At 39.7% G+C, this 17220-nt stretch overlaps 1 protein-coding gene across 24 annotated transcripts in view; it reads left to right on the top strand.

Annotated features, from left to right (window-relative positions):
- The window catches only part of RALGAPA1 (Ral GTPase activating protein catalytic subunit alpha 1), a 123923-nt gene that overhangs the window by 61621 nt on the left and 45082 nt on the right, over window positions 1–17220 (top strand). For all 24 annotated transcript variants that reach the window (XR_014546730.1, XR_014546731.1, XM_083607992.1 and 21 more), the window contains 7 exons: window positions 66–191; window positions 1444–1502; window positions 2029–2137; window positions 6876–6986; window positions 12582–12650; window positions 13476–13610; window positions 14439–14622. Coding sequence is in view for 22 of the 24 variants with exons in the window: in XM_083607992.1 (XP_083464118.1) it covers window positions 66–191; window positions 1444–1502; window positions 2029–2137; window positions 6876–6986; window positions 12582–12650; window positions 13476–13610; window positions 14439–14622 (793 nt within the window). In the remaining 2 variants the exon portion in view is untranslated. The remainder of the gene's footprint in view (window positions 1–65; window positions 192–1443; window positions 1503–2028; window positions 2138–6875; window positions 6987–12581; window positions 12651–13475; window positions 13611–14438; window positions 14623–17220) is intronic.

Here is a 17220-nt window from a genome sequence, read left to right as displayed (position 1 = left end):
AAACGTTTCATTTCAAGATGAAGACTAAACTTTATCATCTGTTTGTATCTTTCTCTTTTTCTCAGGCACCAAGAGTAGAAGCACAAGTTCTCTTAGGCTCTCTGGTTTGCTTTCCCAATTTATATTGTGAACTCCCAGCTCTACACCCAAGCACTCCTGACATTGTTGTGTCTCCGTTTACAGATGTTAAGGTAAGTTTTGAAATGCTGTGTACTCTGCATATATTTCCCCTTGTTTAGCTGTTTTCAGCTGAGGAGCAGCTCCTGGCACAATCCTATTTATTATTATTATTATTATTATTATTATTATTATTATTGATCAGTTTGCTTGTTGAATGTGCATCCTACCTTTCTATAGTTAAGGCAGCTAATAATAATACAGATGCAGTGAAAATAGTGCCTGATTAAAAAAAACCCACATAAGAACAAGGCAGGTAAAATACATCAGTAAAAGCAACAAAAAGAACCAGTTTCAACATATATGTTAGCTAATGGGCTAAAATACATATCTAAATAAACAATATTTTTGCTTGGAAAGGGTTATCAAATATGGGACTAGCTAGATGTCCCTTGAGAAGGAGTTCCAAATACTGGGAGCAGATTCTCTCTGTAGAGCAGAGTAGTCCAGCGCAAGCCCTCATGCTGCCTTTCCAAAACTGGGTAAGTGAGGCACTAGGACCCTGCCATAGCCTTGTGCCTCCTTTCCAAAGCCCAGGGCCTCGCTCAGTTGGCTTTGGGAAGGCAGTGTGAGGAGAGGACCTTCCGCACCATTTTTGAAACTGGTCTTCCAAGGGTAGGACAGAGCTGCTTTCAGTTAATTGCTTAAGACTAAACACAATTTGCTCTGTGGTTAGTTAAAAACAACGGCAAAGGATTCTGATCTCCTTTCTGTTGTTTTGGAGAAGAGGGGGAAGTGCACATACCCAATGTCAATTCATGTATTGATAAATATTGTTTATTATTATGTCTAAATGCAGCTGTTGTGGTCAGTGGAACAAGTAAGTGTGTATAGGATAGCAGCTTCAGTCATTTTTCTTCTTTCTTGTTAGGAGATATTTTTGTGTTCAAATCATTCATCATTGCTATTTGCTTAACCAGAGCACTTGGGTGGCAATGTGTTTGGGGTGGTTTGTTTTTTTGAGAAAGTGGTGGCTAGTAGCAGCTCCTCACTGTAAGGGAGTGGATGTTTGTGCATGGTATGGTATCCAAAGCTGGAAGATTCAAGAGAATCAACAGGGATGTATGGCTGAAACAACTTTGGATTCCTTGTTCCATTGGATACTGTCTCTGAGGAAATAGTATGAACAAATAGTATGATAGTATGAACAAATGCAGAGTGTTTTGTAACTCTCCCATTTCTGTGAACTTTTCCTATCACATAATAAAGCTTTATTTTAAATTTAAGGGGTTTTTGGATGACTGACTTTGAACATTCTTACTTTAGGAACTGATCATCAAAACGGTATTAAGTTCTGCCAGAGAGGAGCCATCTGGACCGGCAAGGTATGAATAAAGAAGGATCACTGCAGATCCTCGAGCAAATAGGTCAATTTGTGTGTTCAGCTAAATTATTTAAATAGCACAATATGGGTTGACTTTTGGTGTTAATTTGAATCATGGTTTTCTTTTAAATTTGCCTTTGCTCAACTGCATTATGAGTTATCCAGAGAATATATCTGAGAAGGAGATAGATAAGCATTCTTAAAATCCTTTTAAATTCATTTTAAAAGGAAGTAGTAGTAGATTATGGTTAATGAAACAAACCAGTGAAAAAGTAGTGGCATGCACCATATATATTAGTTTAGACATTAATAGATGGCTTCTCTAAGGCTGCAATCCTAAACGGGCTTACCTGGGAATAAGTTCAATTGAACTCAGTGGAGCTTACATCTAATTAGATGACCATAGGGTTGCACTGTTGTCCTACCTCAACAAACTCTTAATACACCACAAGTTTTCTACTCCCTTGACATTAGTTTTAGCTTGGCTAAAGTCAGTGCTTACATTGCTATCTAACATTGTTTTGCAGATGTGTTGCTCTTTGTAGCCTTGGCATATGGATATGTGAGGAATTGGTGCATGAATCCCATCATCCTCAGATCAAGGAAGCTCTGAATGTGATCTGTGCATCATTAAAAGTAAGCATGTAACCATTAGGATTTAGAGGGCCCTGTGCAGTGTTTCATGTGCACCCTGTGGCTTTTCTGGCCTTCTTTTCTCATTTTCCTAGAAGGATCTCTAGGCAGCGCTAGGGCTCACATAGATAAACGCTGGCTGGTTTCTGTTCATAACTACTAAGGTTACAGTCCTGTGCACGCTCACTTGACAGTAAGCCCTGCTGAACCATGTGAAAGTGTGTTAAAGCATATTAACATCACATTCATATGCAGGTTACATACGTTGTAACACTTGTTTACTCAGAAGTAATAAAATTACAGCCAAAGATTAGAATATAAGAAAGATTCCACATCAGCCTCTTCAATTCCCTTTCCAACAATAGTATTCAATCAAAGCATCCCAATTACTTTTATATGCTTGGTGGGGGCGTACCTAAAACTGTGCCAATTTTTATCCAAATTTTCCAGGTCTCATAGCTGTTACAAAGCAATGGTTTAATTTAAAGTAATTTTAAATATGAATGCTTAAAATATAAAGTGTCATACCTTAATACAGCACACTTCTTTTAGGTGCTTCAGAGTAAGGGGAAATAATTGATGTCATTTTTCCTTCTTCTTTTTAACAGAGATTTAAAGTTCACAAATACAGTTTTGTGCCCAGAAGAATCACACATTGAGGCTCTTATTTGGAAACTAGATCACACATTATTCAAAGACTCTTGGAGTTGGCTATTTTTCTTGCAGAGAGACATGAATTGAGTATAGATACCAGATACTATGTTTCTTGTCAGTTGTATTGACAAGTGCAGTACGCACACTATTGAACTGGACAAAAGCAAATTGCAGGCTTATAACACAGATGCAGCAACACTTTCTGAACTCCAACCAAGCTGCTCTATCAAAGTATAGGCAGTGTTTATTTCCTCTAGACAGTGTGAAGTCACAACTTTTGTCTCTCAACCACCTTGAAAGCCTTAGTACAAAGATCCTAATTGCTCTTCTCAACCCCTGCAGTTAGAGACTGTGTTATGTGCCGCTCCAAAATAGCTCGGGTTCTAAGTGACTACAAAAACTCATCCATGCTACAGAAAAAACTCTATTGCTCAAACCATTTTTTTAAGCAACGGGTGAAGCTGAACCACTGTTGAAAGTTTAGGCTAGAGAAAGGCATACTGGCTCTATGGATTGACTCCAGTGGACCAACATGGAGCTTGAATTGGTGTCTAATAAAAGAACTCCTTTATAACAGAACAGAGCATAGTATTTTAACATCAGGCTTTTTTAAAGGGACCGTTGACAAAAAGTCACCGTTATCAAGAAAGTAAGTTCTTTAACTTCTCTCTGCTGAACCCACTGAATAGGTTCATAATACAAAGAGTCACAAATACAGGCGCAAAAGCTAGATTTTAGTTGGACATCAGGAGAAGCTTTTAACAGAAAGAGCAGTTAGACATAGGGACTAATTACCTAGGGAGTCTTCAAGCAATGGTTGGATTGCCGTCTGCTGGGGATGCTCCAATTCTATAGCTTGATGCTCTAGCTAGATTTCCTTCATTGAGCAGGGGGCTGAAGCTTTCTAGCTAAATGATTCTCTGATTTAGATGTTAAAGGCAGGTTATTCAGAACTTTCAGAAACCTTCCATCATGGAGATTTGCAGTAAATTAAGATTAGGGTCAAAGCATGTCCCCTCCCTGAATAAAACTCCCCAGATATTTGACGACTTGACATCACACCTGCAGCAAATTAAGAATGCACAGCTTCGGTGCAAGTGCAATGTATTCCAAGAGCAAGAACTTAGCACAGCCCTATATGTTGTCCGAGGCAGGAGTGGCAAAACTTTGGCTCTTCAAATGTTTTGCTTAACTATTCAAGTCCCATCACAGTGGTGCAAACCAAGCTTTTATGAGCAGCCTGATTTGAAGATTATGATTCCTCAGTTGTGACTATAATTTAGAAAATTATTTTTTTGTGGGCGAACACTATAAGAACTAAATATGCAGTAAGCCCCCCCCCCCCCAGTCTTACTTACTTGATCACACTGCTTCTTACTCTTTTAGACCACTTTTTCTCAGACAGTGATCTAGGATCCACCAGAGAGTCCTGGGCCTTAATGCCACAGCTTGCCCAGTGCCTCCTCACTTGCCTGCCTGTCCCTTAGACATGTCATTGCCTTCGACTGTACCAACAGCAGCCCCAGCAGCTCTTTCCTGCTGGGTAAAGATGGCCAGGAGAGAAGAGATATTTAGTGGGGAGAAGGGAAGAAAGTCAAAGGAAGTGTGGAGGGAAATTAGAAAGTGAGATATAAGGTTAATAGTTAATAAAACATTTAACTGGAAATAGAAGGAAAGTAAAGAAAAGAGGGAAGCTGTTATAGGAGGAATAAGTGAATGTAAGAGGGCCAGGGAAGAGGGATGAAAGAAACTCACATGGTGTGGGGAAATAAGGTACAGTGAGAAGAGAATAGGGAGAAATTACAGGAGATGAGTAAAAATACTTCAAGAGGCATTTGAAGGGAAAAGCCTTCCCCATTTAAATCCTCTGGATCAGCAGCTTCTGTCTAAAACTGGGAGGCTGAGTCACAATACCCCCAGAGCAAAGGTCTGTACAGTACTTGGCTCGAGGAATGCTAAGCTATGGAACTCCTTGCCACAAGGAAAACACTTGTGGCAAATAATTTAGCAATTTCCAAAAATGGATTAAGTATCAGTAGAAAGTCACATCAGTAATTGCCAGCTAATTATGCCATACTACTTGCATCTGCCACCATTTTGTGACTGATGGGCCTCTGTAGTTTTCAACCATCTCAATTGGCCCTAGGGGTAGAAAGCTTGAGAAACCCTGTTTTAGGCAGTTCTTGGGTACTTCAGATCTGCCCCCTATTTTTTTCTGAGTAAGAATCATTTCCATAAAATAAAATTACTGCTTAACCTGATAATATTTGCCTTGAATACTTCCTGACTATTTTTGTGCAAAGGAGTAGCTATTAAATTCAGAGCATATAAGTAACATAGTAAACGTTGCTGCTGTTTGTTACCGGAAAACACATTTGCCTCTTGCACGCAGTTTGAGCTTCCCACAGAATGAAAAATCTTCCCACAAATTGGTGGCATGTAATTGCTGACAATTTGAGTATGGAAGGCTGCTTCCAAGGTCCATATTTGTGGTACTTACGTATAAATCCGACAATAGAACATCTCCGACTACTTCACCTATTGTCTATCATGTACAGGGTCTGGCTTTTTTGTAAAGCCTGTTTTCAAAGAACACCTCCAGCTATCTGCATTTGATTTGTTGGAGCGTCTGAATTTTTCTTTGATGTTCCTCATAATAAGTTGGAAGCCACCCAAGCCCTCAGGCAGACAGCAGACAATGTGTATTCTGCCTGCTGCATTCTGCTTTACCACTTCCTCAGCATCCCCTGGCAGATCATAAGAGGCTTTGTCGTTAAGGCAAGTGCTTCAGCATGGCACTTACAATGCCAGTTATGGTCTTACAACTCAGAAAGAGGTGGAAGTTGCATGGTGTGTTTTTTTACAGCAAGTTTCCACAGTATTTAATCATCACCCTCTGCTGCCATCTCCAACGTGAAATGTTCACAATACAAAAGCTATAGATAAAAAAAAAATCCTGAGTGTACCTCTGCCTTAGCTATTTCACAAATTCAGCAGAATCATGGGGGGGGGGGGGACTTAAGGCCATTTCATTCCATGGCAGTGTTTTCACACCACATGTGACCATAGTTTAGTGCAACATAAGTGAGCAGGAACTATCTGTAGTGAGCTTCCCCTTCTTTCACACAGCTGGAAGGGGTTTAGTTTGGTTAATCATAGCTAGTCATGTCATCTAGGCCCGGAACCATGATTAACATTAACTGTGATTGTTTCAGCTAGCCATAGTTTATGTTAACCATACTTTTTCAGTCTAGTTGATAGGACAAATTATGGTTAAGCAGAAGCAACAGCTTCTGAACTGCTCCCTGCTGTGCAGGAGTAGGAAAAAGAAGGAGGCAGTGCACAAACTCTGGTTTCATATGACATGTGAGTGAGGCCATTAATGTCTACACAAGCCCAAGTGTAAGTTCATAGAATCATAGAACCATAGAACTGGAAGGGACAACAAGAATCATCTAGTCTAACTCCCTGCAATGCGGGAATCTTTCACCAAACATGGGGCTTGAAGGCAAAGACATGAAAAAGTGGTCCTGTGGTCATATGCATTCACAATACACTTTGCGTACCATGTCCTAGAGCTCCTGTGTTTTCCATTATATTGCATATTTACACAATTAAAAGAACAAAATATTGTGACAACACTTGTTAATTTAAAATAAATATATCATATTTTACATTTTGCAGATTTTTAGAGTCTGATTTGCATCAAATTCGGCCGCATAACATGGTGGGGTTTTTTTTAAGGAAATACTAATCTTGGCACAATGCATGCAAATACAAAATGTTCATCCAAATAAATCTGTTGTTTTTCAGCACAAACCTCAGACCTTTTGCTGGTTGTTTGCAATCCACAATTGTTGACTGTATTTGGATGTTTCTTTATTTAGGTTTTAGATCCAAGTAAAGTAGTCTGTTTCTGATTCAAAGCTGTGCTGCTTCCTTGACAAAAGACTGGGTTTTTTAAAATTTGCTTTGAGTGTGTGTAATTCTCCTCCAAATGTGTAACAGTCATGAGATGCTAGTCCATCACATGGTGTGCGCTAATACTGAAATCCATGCATTTATAACTTTTTCTGTTTTTCTACAGTTTCCAAATAAAACGGTTGCGCATGTTGCTTGCAATATGCTTAATATGTTGATTCATTATGTACAGAGGCTACAAATGTACCAAGCAGATTCACCATTAAAAATTATTCAGGTAAGTATAAACATGAGGAAAAAATGGAACTTTAGCTTTATAATCCTCGCTTTAGAAATATGAAGCAAAATATTTTCAAATGGTCAAAGTCAGAGTTTTTTTGCCATACAGATTTTCAGTTGTCCGAAAACACCCAAATGAGGGGTGTTTTGTTTATAATTCTTCATTTGGAGTGTAGGTGTTGGTAAATGTGGAAAAAAAGCTAAAGGAAGGAAATGTAAAAATATTTAACTTTATTATATACCGTATTTTTCGCTCTATAAGACGCACTAGACCACAAGACGCACCTAGTTTTTGGAGGTGGAAAACAAGAAAAAAAGTATTCTGAATCTCAGAAGCCAGAACAGCAAGAGGGATCGCTACGCAGTGAAAGCAGTGGTCCCTCTTGCTGTTCTGGCTTCTGTGATAGCTGCGCAGCCTGCATTTGCTCCATAAGATGCACACATATTTCACCTTACTTTTTAGGAGGGAAAAAGTGAGTCTTATAGAGCAAAAAATACGGTATATTATTGAAATGTAATCTACCTCCACAGACGGTGCCAGTGTGCTTCAGAATACCGGTTGGTGGAAACCACCTGAGAAGAGAGGGCACAGAACTATATGCAACATGTAATTCTGCTCTAGGGTGCAATGTTGCTTCAGGATAACCAGTAGCACATTGTGTCCTCTTTCTAAAGACAATTCCATAATCTTGAAGTATTAGACAAGAAGCAGCAGATCCTTTCTATCCAGATCTCCTATAGCAGGCACGTCCAAAGTCTGTTTCGGGGGCCTAATCCGGCTTCCTGGTCGGTTCAGTCTGGCTCCTGTGGCAGCTTATTTCCTGGGGTAAAATCCTAAAAAAAAAAAAAAAAACCTCGACAACAACAACAACAACAAATTATTATTTGTACCCCGCCCATCTGGCTGGGTTTCCCCAGCCACTCTGGGCAGCTTCCACAGAGACCAAAAATACATTAAAATGTCACGCATTAAAAACTTCCCTGAACAGGGCTGCCTTAAGATGTCTTCTAAATGTCAGGTAGTTGTTTATCGCTTTGACATCTGATGGGAGGGCGTTCCACAGGGCGGGCGCCACTACCGAGAAGGCCCTCTGCCTGGTTCCCTGTAGCTTTGCTTCTTGCAATGAGGGAACCGCCAGAATGCCCTCAGTGCTGGACCTCAGTGTCCGGGCAGAATGATGGGGGTGGAGACGCTCCTTCAGGTATACTGGGCCAAGGCCGCTTAGGGCTTTAAAGGTCAACACCAACACTTTGAATTGTGCTTGGAAACGTACTGGGAGCCAATGTAGGTCTTTCAAGACCGGTGTTATGTGGTCTCGGCGGCTGCCCCCAGTCACCAGTCTATTTGCCGCATTCTGGATTAGTTGTAGTTTCCGGGTCACCTTCAAAGGTAGCCCTACGTAGAGCGCATTGCACTTCAACCCTAAACAAGTTTGGTTGGCCCTTTGGTCTGCCCTCAAGGCCCTTCACTTCATCAAATCTAGCCCTCTTTGAAAAAAGTTTGGACACCAAGTGTAACAAAAAGTACATGGAATTTTGCAAAAACAACAACAACCCAGTCCACAGATCTGCCTTCATCTAGAGACAAAGTCTTTGAAGGAGGTCCTGTGTCTCCTCAGACTTCCCCCTCCCCACAACTGTAATTTGAGTAGCTCTGTGCCTTACAGCACATGTCTACTCAGGAGTAAGTTCTATTAAATTCAGTGGGGCTTACTCCCAGGTAAATGGGGTTAGGGTTGCAGCTTATATACCATGTTTTAAGTTTAATGACATGGGTGGCGCTGTAGTCTAAACCACTGAGCCTAGCGCTTGCTGATCAGAAAGTCGGTGGTTTCTGTGCGCTGCTCTGGTTTGCCAAAAGCGGCTTAGTCATGCTGGCCACATGACCCGGAAGCTGTACGCCGGCTCCCTTGACCAATAAAGCGAGATGAGAGCTGCAACCCCAGAGTTGTCCATGACTGGACCTAATGGTCAGGGGTCCCTTTACCTTTAAGTTTACTGAAGTTTCTTTAAATGGCTTTGCTACGTCATTTATGTCGTTGTAATATAGAAGAGAAGCATATATTATAGTATTATAATTGCACAACCTTCTACTTCATTAATTTGTGTGGGCCAATTTAAATCATTGAGATGCAAGGGTACATCTGTTTACTTTAGATGCTTTCATTCTGGTTGGTTATTGCAATAGGGGATTAAAAAGAGGGGGGAAGGTGTCCTAACAGTGGCCAGGATCAAAAGCACTCTGAATCCCTACATGCTGGTAAGCTCTTTAGTTCCTCCATTCAAGTAGCTAGAGGTAGTTTGAATTGCCCCTGATTTACATCTTCTTTTTTGGCTGTCTTCCTGATTTCTTTCTCAATATCATCCTCAGTGTTTTAGCTGGTGGGCAGGGCATCCACAGCACTAAATTGTGTTTTAGAACTCCTATTTCTGCCCACAGTTACTCTGAAGTTTGTGCCCTCTTTAGCATGTAGAATAAATCTTACAATGCATCCCTCCTGGCCTTTTCTTAGATTCTATATCCAGGGATGATGATGATAATAATAATAATAATAATAATAATAATAATAATAATAATAATAATAATTTTTTATTTATACCCCGCCCTCCCCAGCGAAGGCTGGGCTCAGGGCGACTAACAAGCAATAATAAAAACAAGTTGAATGATTACAACTTAAAACAAAATTAAAATACATTAAAATATTAAAATGCCTCATTAAAATGCCTCATCACAGGAGGAGAAGGAAAAGAAAAAAGAAAGAGAGGGAGGGAGGGAGGGAATCAAACTGGCTTCAAGCCAAAGGCCAGGCGGAACAACTCTGTCTTACAGGCCCTGCGGAAAGAAATCAGATCCTGCAGGGCCCTGGTCTCATGAGGCAGAGCGTTCCACCAGGCCGGAGCCAGAGTTGTAAAGGCCCTGGCTCTGGTTGAAGCTAATCTAACTTCCTTAGGGCCCGGGACCACTAGGGTGTTGCTATTTATGGACCTTGAGTCTCTCCGTGGGGCATACTGGGAGAGGTACGAGGTACGAGGGTCCTAGGCCGTGGAGGGCTTTAAAGGTCAAAAGCAGCACCTTAAATCTGACCCTGTACTCCACCGGGAGCCAGTGCAGCTGGAAAAGCACTGGGTGAATATGCTCCCATGGCAGAGACCCCGTGAGGAGCCTCACTGCAGCATTCTGCACCCACTGGAGTTTCTGGGACAGCTTCAAGGACAGCCCCGCGTAGAGCGAATTACAGTAGTCAAGCCTGGAGGTGACCATCGCATGGATCGCTGTGGCCAGGTCGGGGATGAACATACCCCATTGATGGTCACTATTTTGCAAGCTTTCTAATAAGCACACTCTATGCTGTCATCTTGTAAATGTTGTTCCAATCAGCACCAAAGCTTTGGGAATGAACATGTGAACACCTAAATGGTATATTTGTGTTCATTTTCCCTTCTCATAAGCAGTTTTGTTTGGCTCTTTGGCTTCCTTAAATCACTCTTTCTGTATATTCATCAACACTTCCTGTATCCTCATTGCCACTTTGAATACTAATAACACAGAGCTCCTTCCAGGAAAACCTAAATAGATGCTAAGCAATATGGCCTCAATCCAATGTCTGTGCCCTACTTAACATTATCATATTTAAACCCTGATCAATTTGATGGGGTACGGAATAGTTTGTGTTAACATAACTGTTGGTGCACCCTGAGAATAGCAGGTTCAGCTACTATGCAGCCTGCCAGTGTGGGTGTAGCCAGGATTTACGTTGGCAGTAGCCAGGACACCCACCTGTCATCATCCTCTGTCTGGCTCTAGTCTAGCAGATTTGGAATGAAATGTCTCAACAACAGTTGTTTTAAATTACTCTCTTTTGCCCCCAAGTGCGCAGAAAAATCTGCCAAAATCTTTCTACAATTTCTACTTTTAGTTAAGCATTTTTATTTACTTACTTGATTGGGGAGGAGCAGCTGTTTGATTTTATTGTTTTATCTTTTTGTAATGTGCTTTGAGGTTTGTTTGTTTTTTACAATCAAGCGGTGTATAAATTTTATAAATAAATAAAATGAAACACACTGTAACAGCCACCTGCTCTAATGGCCCTCACATTTTAAATCTCACCCAAAAGAGAAATATGAAGCAGGTACCATAACAGAATGCATTTTTTTTTTAAAAAAATAAAAACAGATAAATATGTTTGGGCACAATAATGTGCATGAGAAAGGAGTAGTTCAATATATTTCAGTGAAGTGCAACAGATTTTGCTACAAGCAGTTGAAGGCAATAAAATAAAGCAAACACCAATTCTAAGTGCATGCTGAAATCAAGGGAACTGACTTCTGAGCAAATGTGGTTAAAGATCAATTCTGCCAGTACTGATAGCAGCAACTATTAAAGGCTTCGATTCTGGAATTACTCAGGCTCTTAAGCAGCTTCACAACTGCAGCCTAAGACTTCAAAGAGCTTAACAAATGACTTGCTAAGTGATGGTGGAGTGGGAACACTCTGAATTGGAACAAACACTGCTGCCTTGTCTGTACTAACAATAAGAAATTATAACAGCTGAAAAATAACCATTTGCATTGATTAATTTACTTGCAAGGATGATCCAAAACAAACTGATTGCATTGACAGCCATCATAAATCCCTACACAATAGACATTTTCTATACCCCAGTAAACTAAAATGAAAAGTGGGAATAGACCAATGTATAAAATTATAGGTGGTATAATGAAGGCGAAACTTTCTCTCTCTCATCATGATACTGGATTCCAGGCTCATCCAGTGAAGTTGTATTCTGGGAGATTCAGGATAGACATAAGGAAGTACACAGTGCATAGTGGAAGTCATTTCCACAAGATGTTTTGATGGCCGCCAACTGTTAGACAAATTCAGGGATGCTAAGACTTATCAGTGGTTACTAGTCATGGCAGGTATGTTCTACCTCCACTTTGGTCAAGGCTATATGTCTCTGCAGACCAGCTGGTTGGCCAATGTAGGAAACAGATAACTAGACTATATCAGTAGGCTTTTAGTTTGAACCATCATGGTTCTCACATTCTTATGTTCTTAATGTGGAAATGTATTTAAATATAGTGACCCAATATAGTGATCAAAAGGCAAATGACTTCATAGGAGGGTTTAAACATCTTGAAGTGAACTGTTATTTTGATAGATTTAATATGTTTTGGTATGTATTATGCATTGCATGTAAATTGTTATTTCTTTGCTACACTTACCTGCTGAAGAGTAATGGGACATTCTCATGACACTTGGAACCAAAGTGTGTTAGTTGCAGGGGATGGGGAGGGGGTTAGTTCTGCTTCAATTAGTTTGTTTGTCTGTTTATTATAGTGGTTCTAGGTATGTTTGCGGAAGGAAGTACAACAGTGTGATGCAATTGTATCAGCTTATTTTATTCAGGACATAACTTCCTCTGCTTATGTGTATATTCTTGAAAACATAAGAAAAAGTTTTAAAATACAAAGACTAAAAAAAACTACCAAAAACTGTTTTTCAAAGTATGTCTGCCAGTGGATTAAAGGGTTTATTTAAAGTCTAAAAATGGTAGAAATGTTACATCAAATATTTATTTATTTCCCATAGATCCTGATAGCAACCATCACTCATCTCTTGCCCAGTACAGAAGCTTCTTCTTACGAACAGGACAAGAGGGTATGAATTATGTCATCTTTCTTAAGTATATCACTGGTCCCAGCCATTTTTTTTCTTTGCAATAGAAAGTGGATTGTATCCAGGGTTTTCAAGGGCTGCAGGTGAGAGACTGGAGTGGGATGGCCTATTGCTGGAGTTTTCTGCTTATGTATAGTGTGGATACCATCCAATAGTTATAAAGACTCATTGAAGTGACTGGTTCCTGCAAGAAACTATAACCTTTTTTTGAGTGTTCAAAACATATACAGTGGTACCTTGGGTTACATACGCTTCAGGTTACAGACTCCGCTAACCCAGAAATAGTACCTCGGGTTAAGAACTTTGCTTCAGGATGATAACAGAAATCGTGCAACGGCGGCCGCGGGAGACCCCATTAGCTAAACTGGTGCCTCAGGTTAAGAACAGTTTTAGGTTAAGAACGGACCTCCAGAACAAATTAAGTACTTAACCCGAGGTACCACTGTACAGACTGCCACATAATGTATCTGTTTTTCTTCTTTGCGTAGCAAAGTATTAGGTAGTCTTTAATCACTCTGCTGCTGTTGGCAATAGGTGTATTCCATTCAAAGTTAAAAGTGTTGTGCTGAACTCTCCTAATGACACTCAAATAGATGACGTTTTAGTGCGTTCATGCCATGTACATTTGGCATATATGTTTCCCCACACACACACCCACACAGAACAGTTGGACATAATCTACATAATACTGTGCTACTATTGAGCTAGATTAATGCTGAGACTAAATTAAGAAAGGAAGGACAAAAACAGAGAGTAAGCAGATTCCTCTTCATGGTTAGCTATAATTTAGAAATCCTTCTGTTGCAGCTGGTGGTCTCTCTACTTCTCTGTCTGTTGGACTGGATAATGGCATTGCCTTTAAAGACACTGTTGCAACCTGTTCACACTTCAGGATCTGAAAATGATAAAATGGAAAAATCTGTTCTCAATTGCATATATAAGGTACCTGCTGCTGCTCCCCCCCTTCCCCTGCTTTGATTTATGGTGCGGGTGTGTTACTTTTTATTTAATCTTTAAAGTTTTTACTAACAAGGTGAGAAGTATAAAAGGGTTGGAAGAAACAAGCAAAACAGATTAACAATACAAAACAGATATGCAGCTTCAGAAGGCCGTCACATAAAAAGACAATCCTTCAAAGTACCAAGCTCCTAAGCCGTGAAGGGCAGTGAATATGAAAAATAGCACTTCACATAACCAGTAAAAATTCCCTCAGTGGTCATAATCAGAAGACCATGCCTTATGTAACTGCATATGGCAGCCTTGTTCCTCTTTTCATACAAGCCAGGAAAAAATCTGAACTGGGAAACTATGGTTAATGGCTCCCTAACAAGCCATGGTTTATCGTTGACTTCATATCCTTGTTTGTTTAGAAGCTGTTGAATATAGTATCCCACTTTGGACTTAATGGGAGATGGTAGTTAACTTCCTGGCTTGTTCACTTACTTGCACAAAGGAAGGAGAGAAGTGGCTGCATGTGGGGTTCATATCTCTGTTTATGAAGAGCATTTTGAAAATCTAAACACATGCAATTGGGGTAGAATAATTGTCAGTACCTTTAGTACATATCACAATAGTGAAATGTCTGTCTAAAGTGTGTATTTTAAATTACATCTAATGGCAGACCTGTGAAACATCATAGTAAAAACAGAAAATTGGAGCATTTAAAAACCAACTAATTAACTAACTACTGTGTCCAATCTGTTTATTTTTATTTCTTTTGTTTGTTTGCTTTCTTGATACTTTTATGTTAAACTTCGTTTTTCTTCTTAGGTCCTTCATGGGTGTGTTTATGGATCTCAGTGCTTTAGCAACCCCAAATATTTTCCTGTGAGCCTATCTGATTTGGCATCTTCTGATTATGATCCTTTTATGCATTTGGAAAGTCTCAAGGAGCCAGAGCCATTACATTCTCCAGATTCAGAACGGTCGTCAAAACTCCAGCCAGTCACAGAAGGTCTGTTTGCCTTGATGAACACCTCCCTTTGACCAAATAATGTAGATTTCCGATACTGAAGTGTCTAAAGTGTGGATTTTATATTACATCTAATGCCATTATGATCTCTAGATAGTGCTAAATCAATGTGGAATAAATCAGTGTAATTTTGAGCAATTGCAACTCTGTTTACTAAAATACGTACATAAAAATCCATTTAATATGGGTCCTTTTGCCCTCTGTGCAACATTGCAAACAACTAGCATTATGTATAATTTTTTGGTTTTAGAGGAATTATCTTAATCTTTTCCAAACAACCAGATACAGAATAGTTGAGTTCCGATAAAAGCAATTTAATATAAAGTTGACATTTTGTTTTATATTCGTAAAGAAATGTTTTTGTGAAGCTTCATTGTTTCCTGAAGAGCTTTCCATGTTGGGAGTATTTTATTTTTTTCTCAGTAAATACACCACCTTGAAATAAAGGTTGCAAGAAGTTTTAAGCTGAATTTTTTTCTTTTAGCAAATATCAAATGGTCCTGGTGGACGGAAATTTGGAAAAGATAGGCTTTAATACTGATACCAAATATTCTGTGTAGTGTCATTCTCCTCCTGTATTAAGCTGTTCCCTTTAGGCTTCCTTAGTGGCATTAAGGACTAGATAAATGCAGAACCTTTTTGTAGCAGCTGTGTGCTAACAGCAGGTGATTTTGTGGTCTGTAGTGACTCCGTGCTGTTTTTTTTATGTGGAGAAAATGGCTAATCATTGTGCCCTTGTCTAAGGCATGCTTCATCATCTTCAAGTACTTTTTTGGCCAAAGAATTCTGAACACAGAGCTGTCCTCTAATAAGCTCAGTATTGGATTGAACAAATCTGATTTGAGAACTATTGGCAGGAGGAGCGGTAATTATTAAATTTACTGAAGAATGAAGCAAGGTACTGTAGTTGGCTTTTTGTCAAATGGCTGTGGTCTTATTAGCAAAGAGTAATCATCTGCAGGGTCAGAATGAAAGAAACATCGAAGGATTCATTCTGCCCTAATTACAGTTTCACCTATACATATTATGCAAAGCTAATATTTAAAGTATTTACCAAAATTAACTTCCCCTACATGTTCCATTGCAAGTGTAGAGAATTGCAGTAGCTTTTTGTGCCTTTCTGCTTTTGTATACTATAATAATGTGTAATTATGGGTTTGCAGCAAATGCTGTGTGATTTGTTTAATCTGGCAATTTGAAAAGACAACCTTGAATAGCTCCCCCCTCCCACTCTTTAAATGAATGTCTCATGCACAAAACCTTAGCATTGCTATCCTTCATTTGTACATTTCCCCACAGGACTAATGCTTCTGGTTTCTTGTTAAAGCCCTAAATTTATGTATGTGGTGTTGTTTTATATAAGTTAGTAACCTAACTTTTTCCATTTAGAATAATTTCCAAGGAAGTTGGGTCAGATTAATGAGCTACTGTTCCATGGATTTTAGTGCTGGTTTAGCAGTATTAAATATTAAGGATGGTATCCAACATTACTCATGCTCAGAGTGTACCCATTGAAATCAATGGACTTCTTACACAAGTCCATTGATTTCAGTAAGTCTCGTCTGAGTATGTCTGATATCAGATATCACCTAAGTATTTTTCACTATTCCCCAGCAATCTGTAGTTCCTGGAACTCTTAAGAGCGATTGAGAAAAGAAACCTTTTTTAAGTACTCAGGGGTAAAATCATGTCAGAAAGCAAGACCCAACCCTAGATGTTGGGAGGCTCACAATGGAGCCCTGGCTCTTCGTTTTCCCCTCTTTCTGGTCAGCCCTTCTCCCCCTTCCCCTTATTTTTAGCTGCCTGGTGTGACTGACCATTTTACTGGGTCCATCAGGGCATCAATTGTTGCAGTAGCTGGACAACAGAAATGTATGATCCTGAAATACATCCTGGATATGTGGCAATAGTGGCTAGGTGCAGGGCTTTGAACCAGTTCAACACCCCAGATGTCCAATATATGTCTTGTTGACTCTATGATAGCCCAGTCCCAAGACATCCAGTTGATGCAAGCCCACTGGGTTTTCCAACATTCAGTAATATGAAGAATACTTCATGAAAGAGAGAGATCCAGTCTCATTTCTGTTTTCAATATAGCACATCCTTGCCTGTAAGAGACTGAGCTTTGGTAGGGATTTCAGGCATATGGAAAGGTAGTTTGGTGCGTTTCCATTAAACTGAGGTACATTATAGGATACTAAAGCTGAAGAATCCAGGACAGTGGGCACCCTAGTTTGGATTTGTCATCACCTCCCTGTGTCTGTCTACTTTCCTTGATGCTTGGATGCTTGTATCTGTTTTATCTTATGCAGAAGTGTTTCAGGATAAAAGCTCTTGTAATGCAGAGTGCTTTGAGAGGCACTACTCTGAAATTTCAGCTACCCTGTTTTTCTACAAAACAGGCAAGTGGACATGGTGACAAATAGAAGGAAGAGCTTTAGTAGGTGTACTAAGTGAAGCATACTGTTGCTTCTTCCAGATGAGTATGCCTTGAAACCCAAGAATAACTGTTAAGAACTCATTGAAACCCCATAACAAGTATATTGAATCCCATGGTGCAATAGACATGTGAAACTCTAG

This window comes from Podarcis filfolensis, assembly GCF_964270895.1.
Source record: "Podarcis filfolensis genome assembly, chromosome: 1".
In the NCBI taxonomy this organism is placed as follows: domain Eukaryota; kingdom Metazoa; phylum Chordata; class Lepidosauria; order Squamata; family Lacertidae; genus Podarcis; species Podarcis filfolensis.
This window is presented reverse-complemented; position numbering and strand designations above follow the sequence as displayed.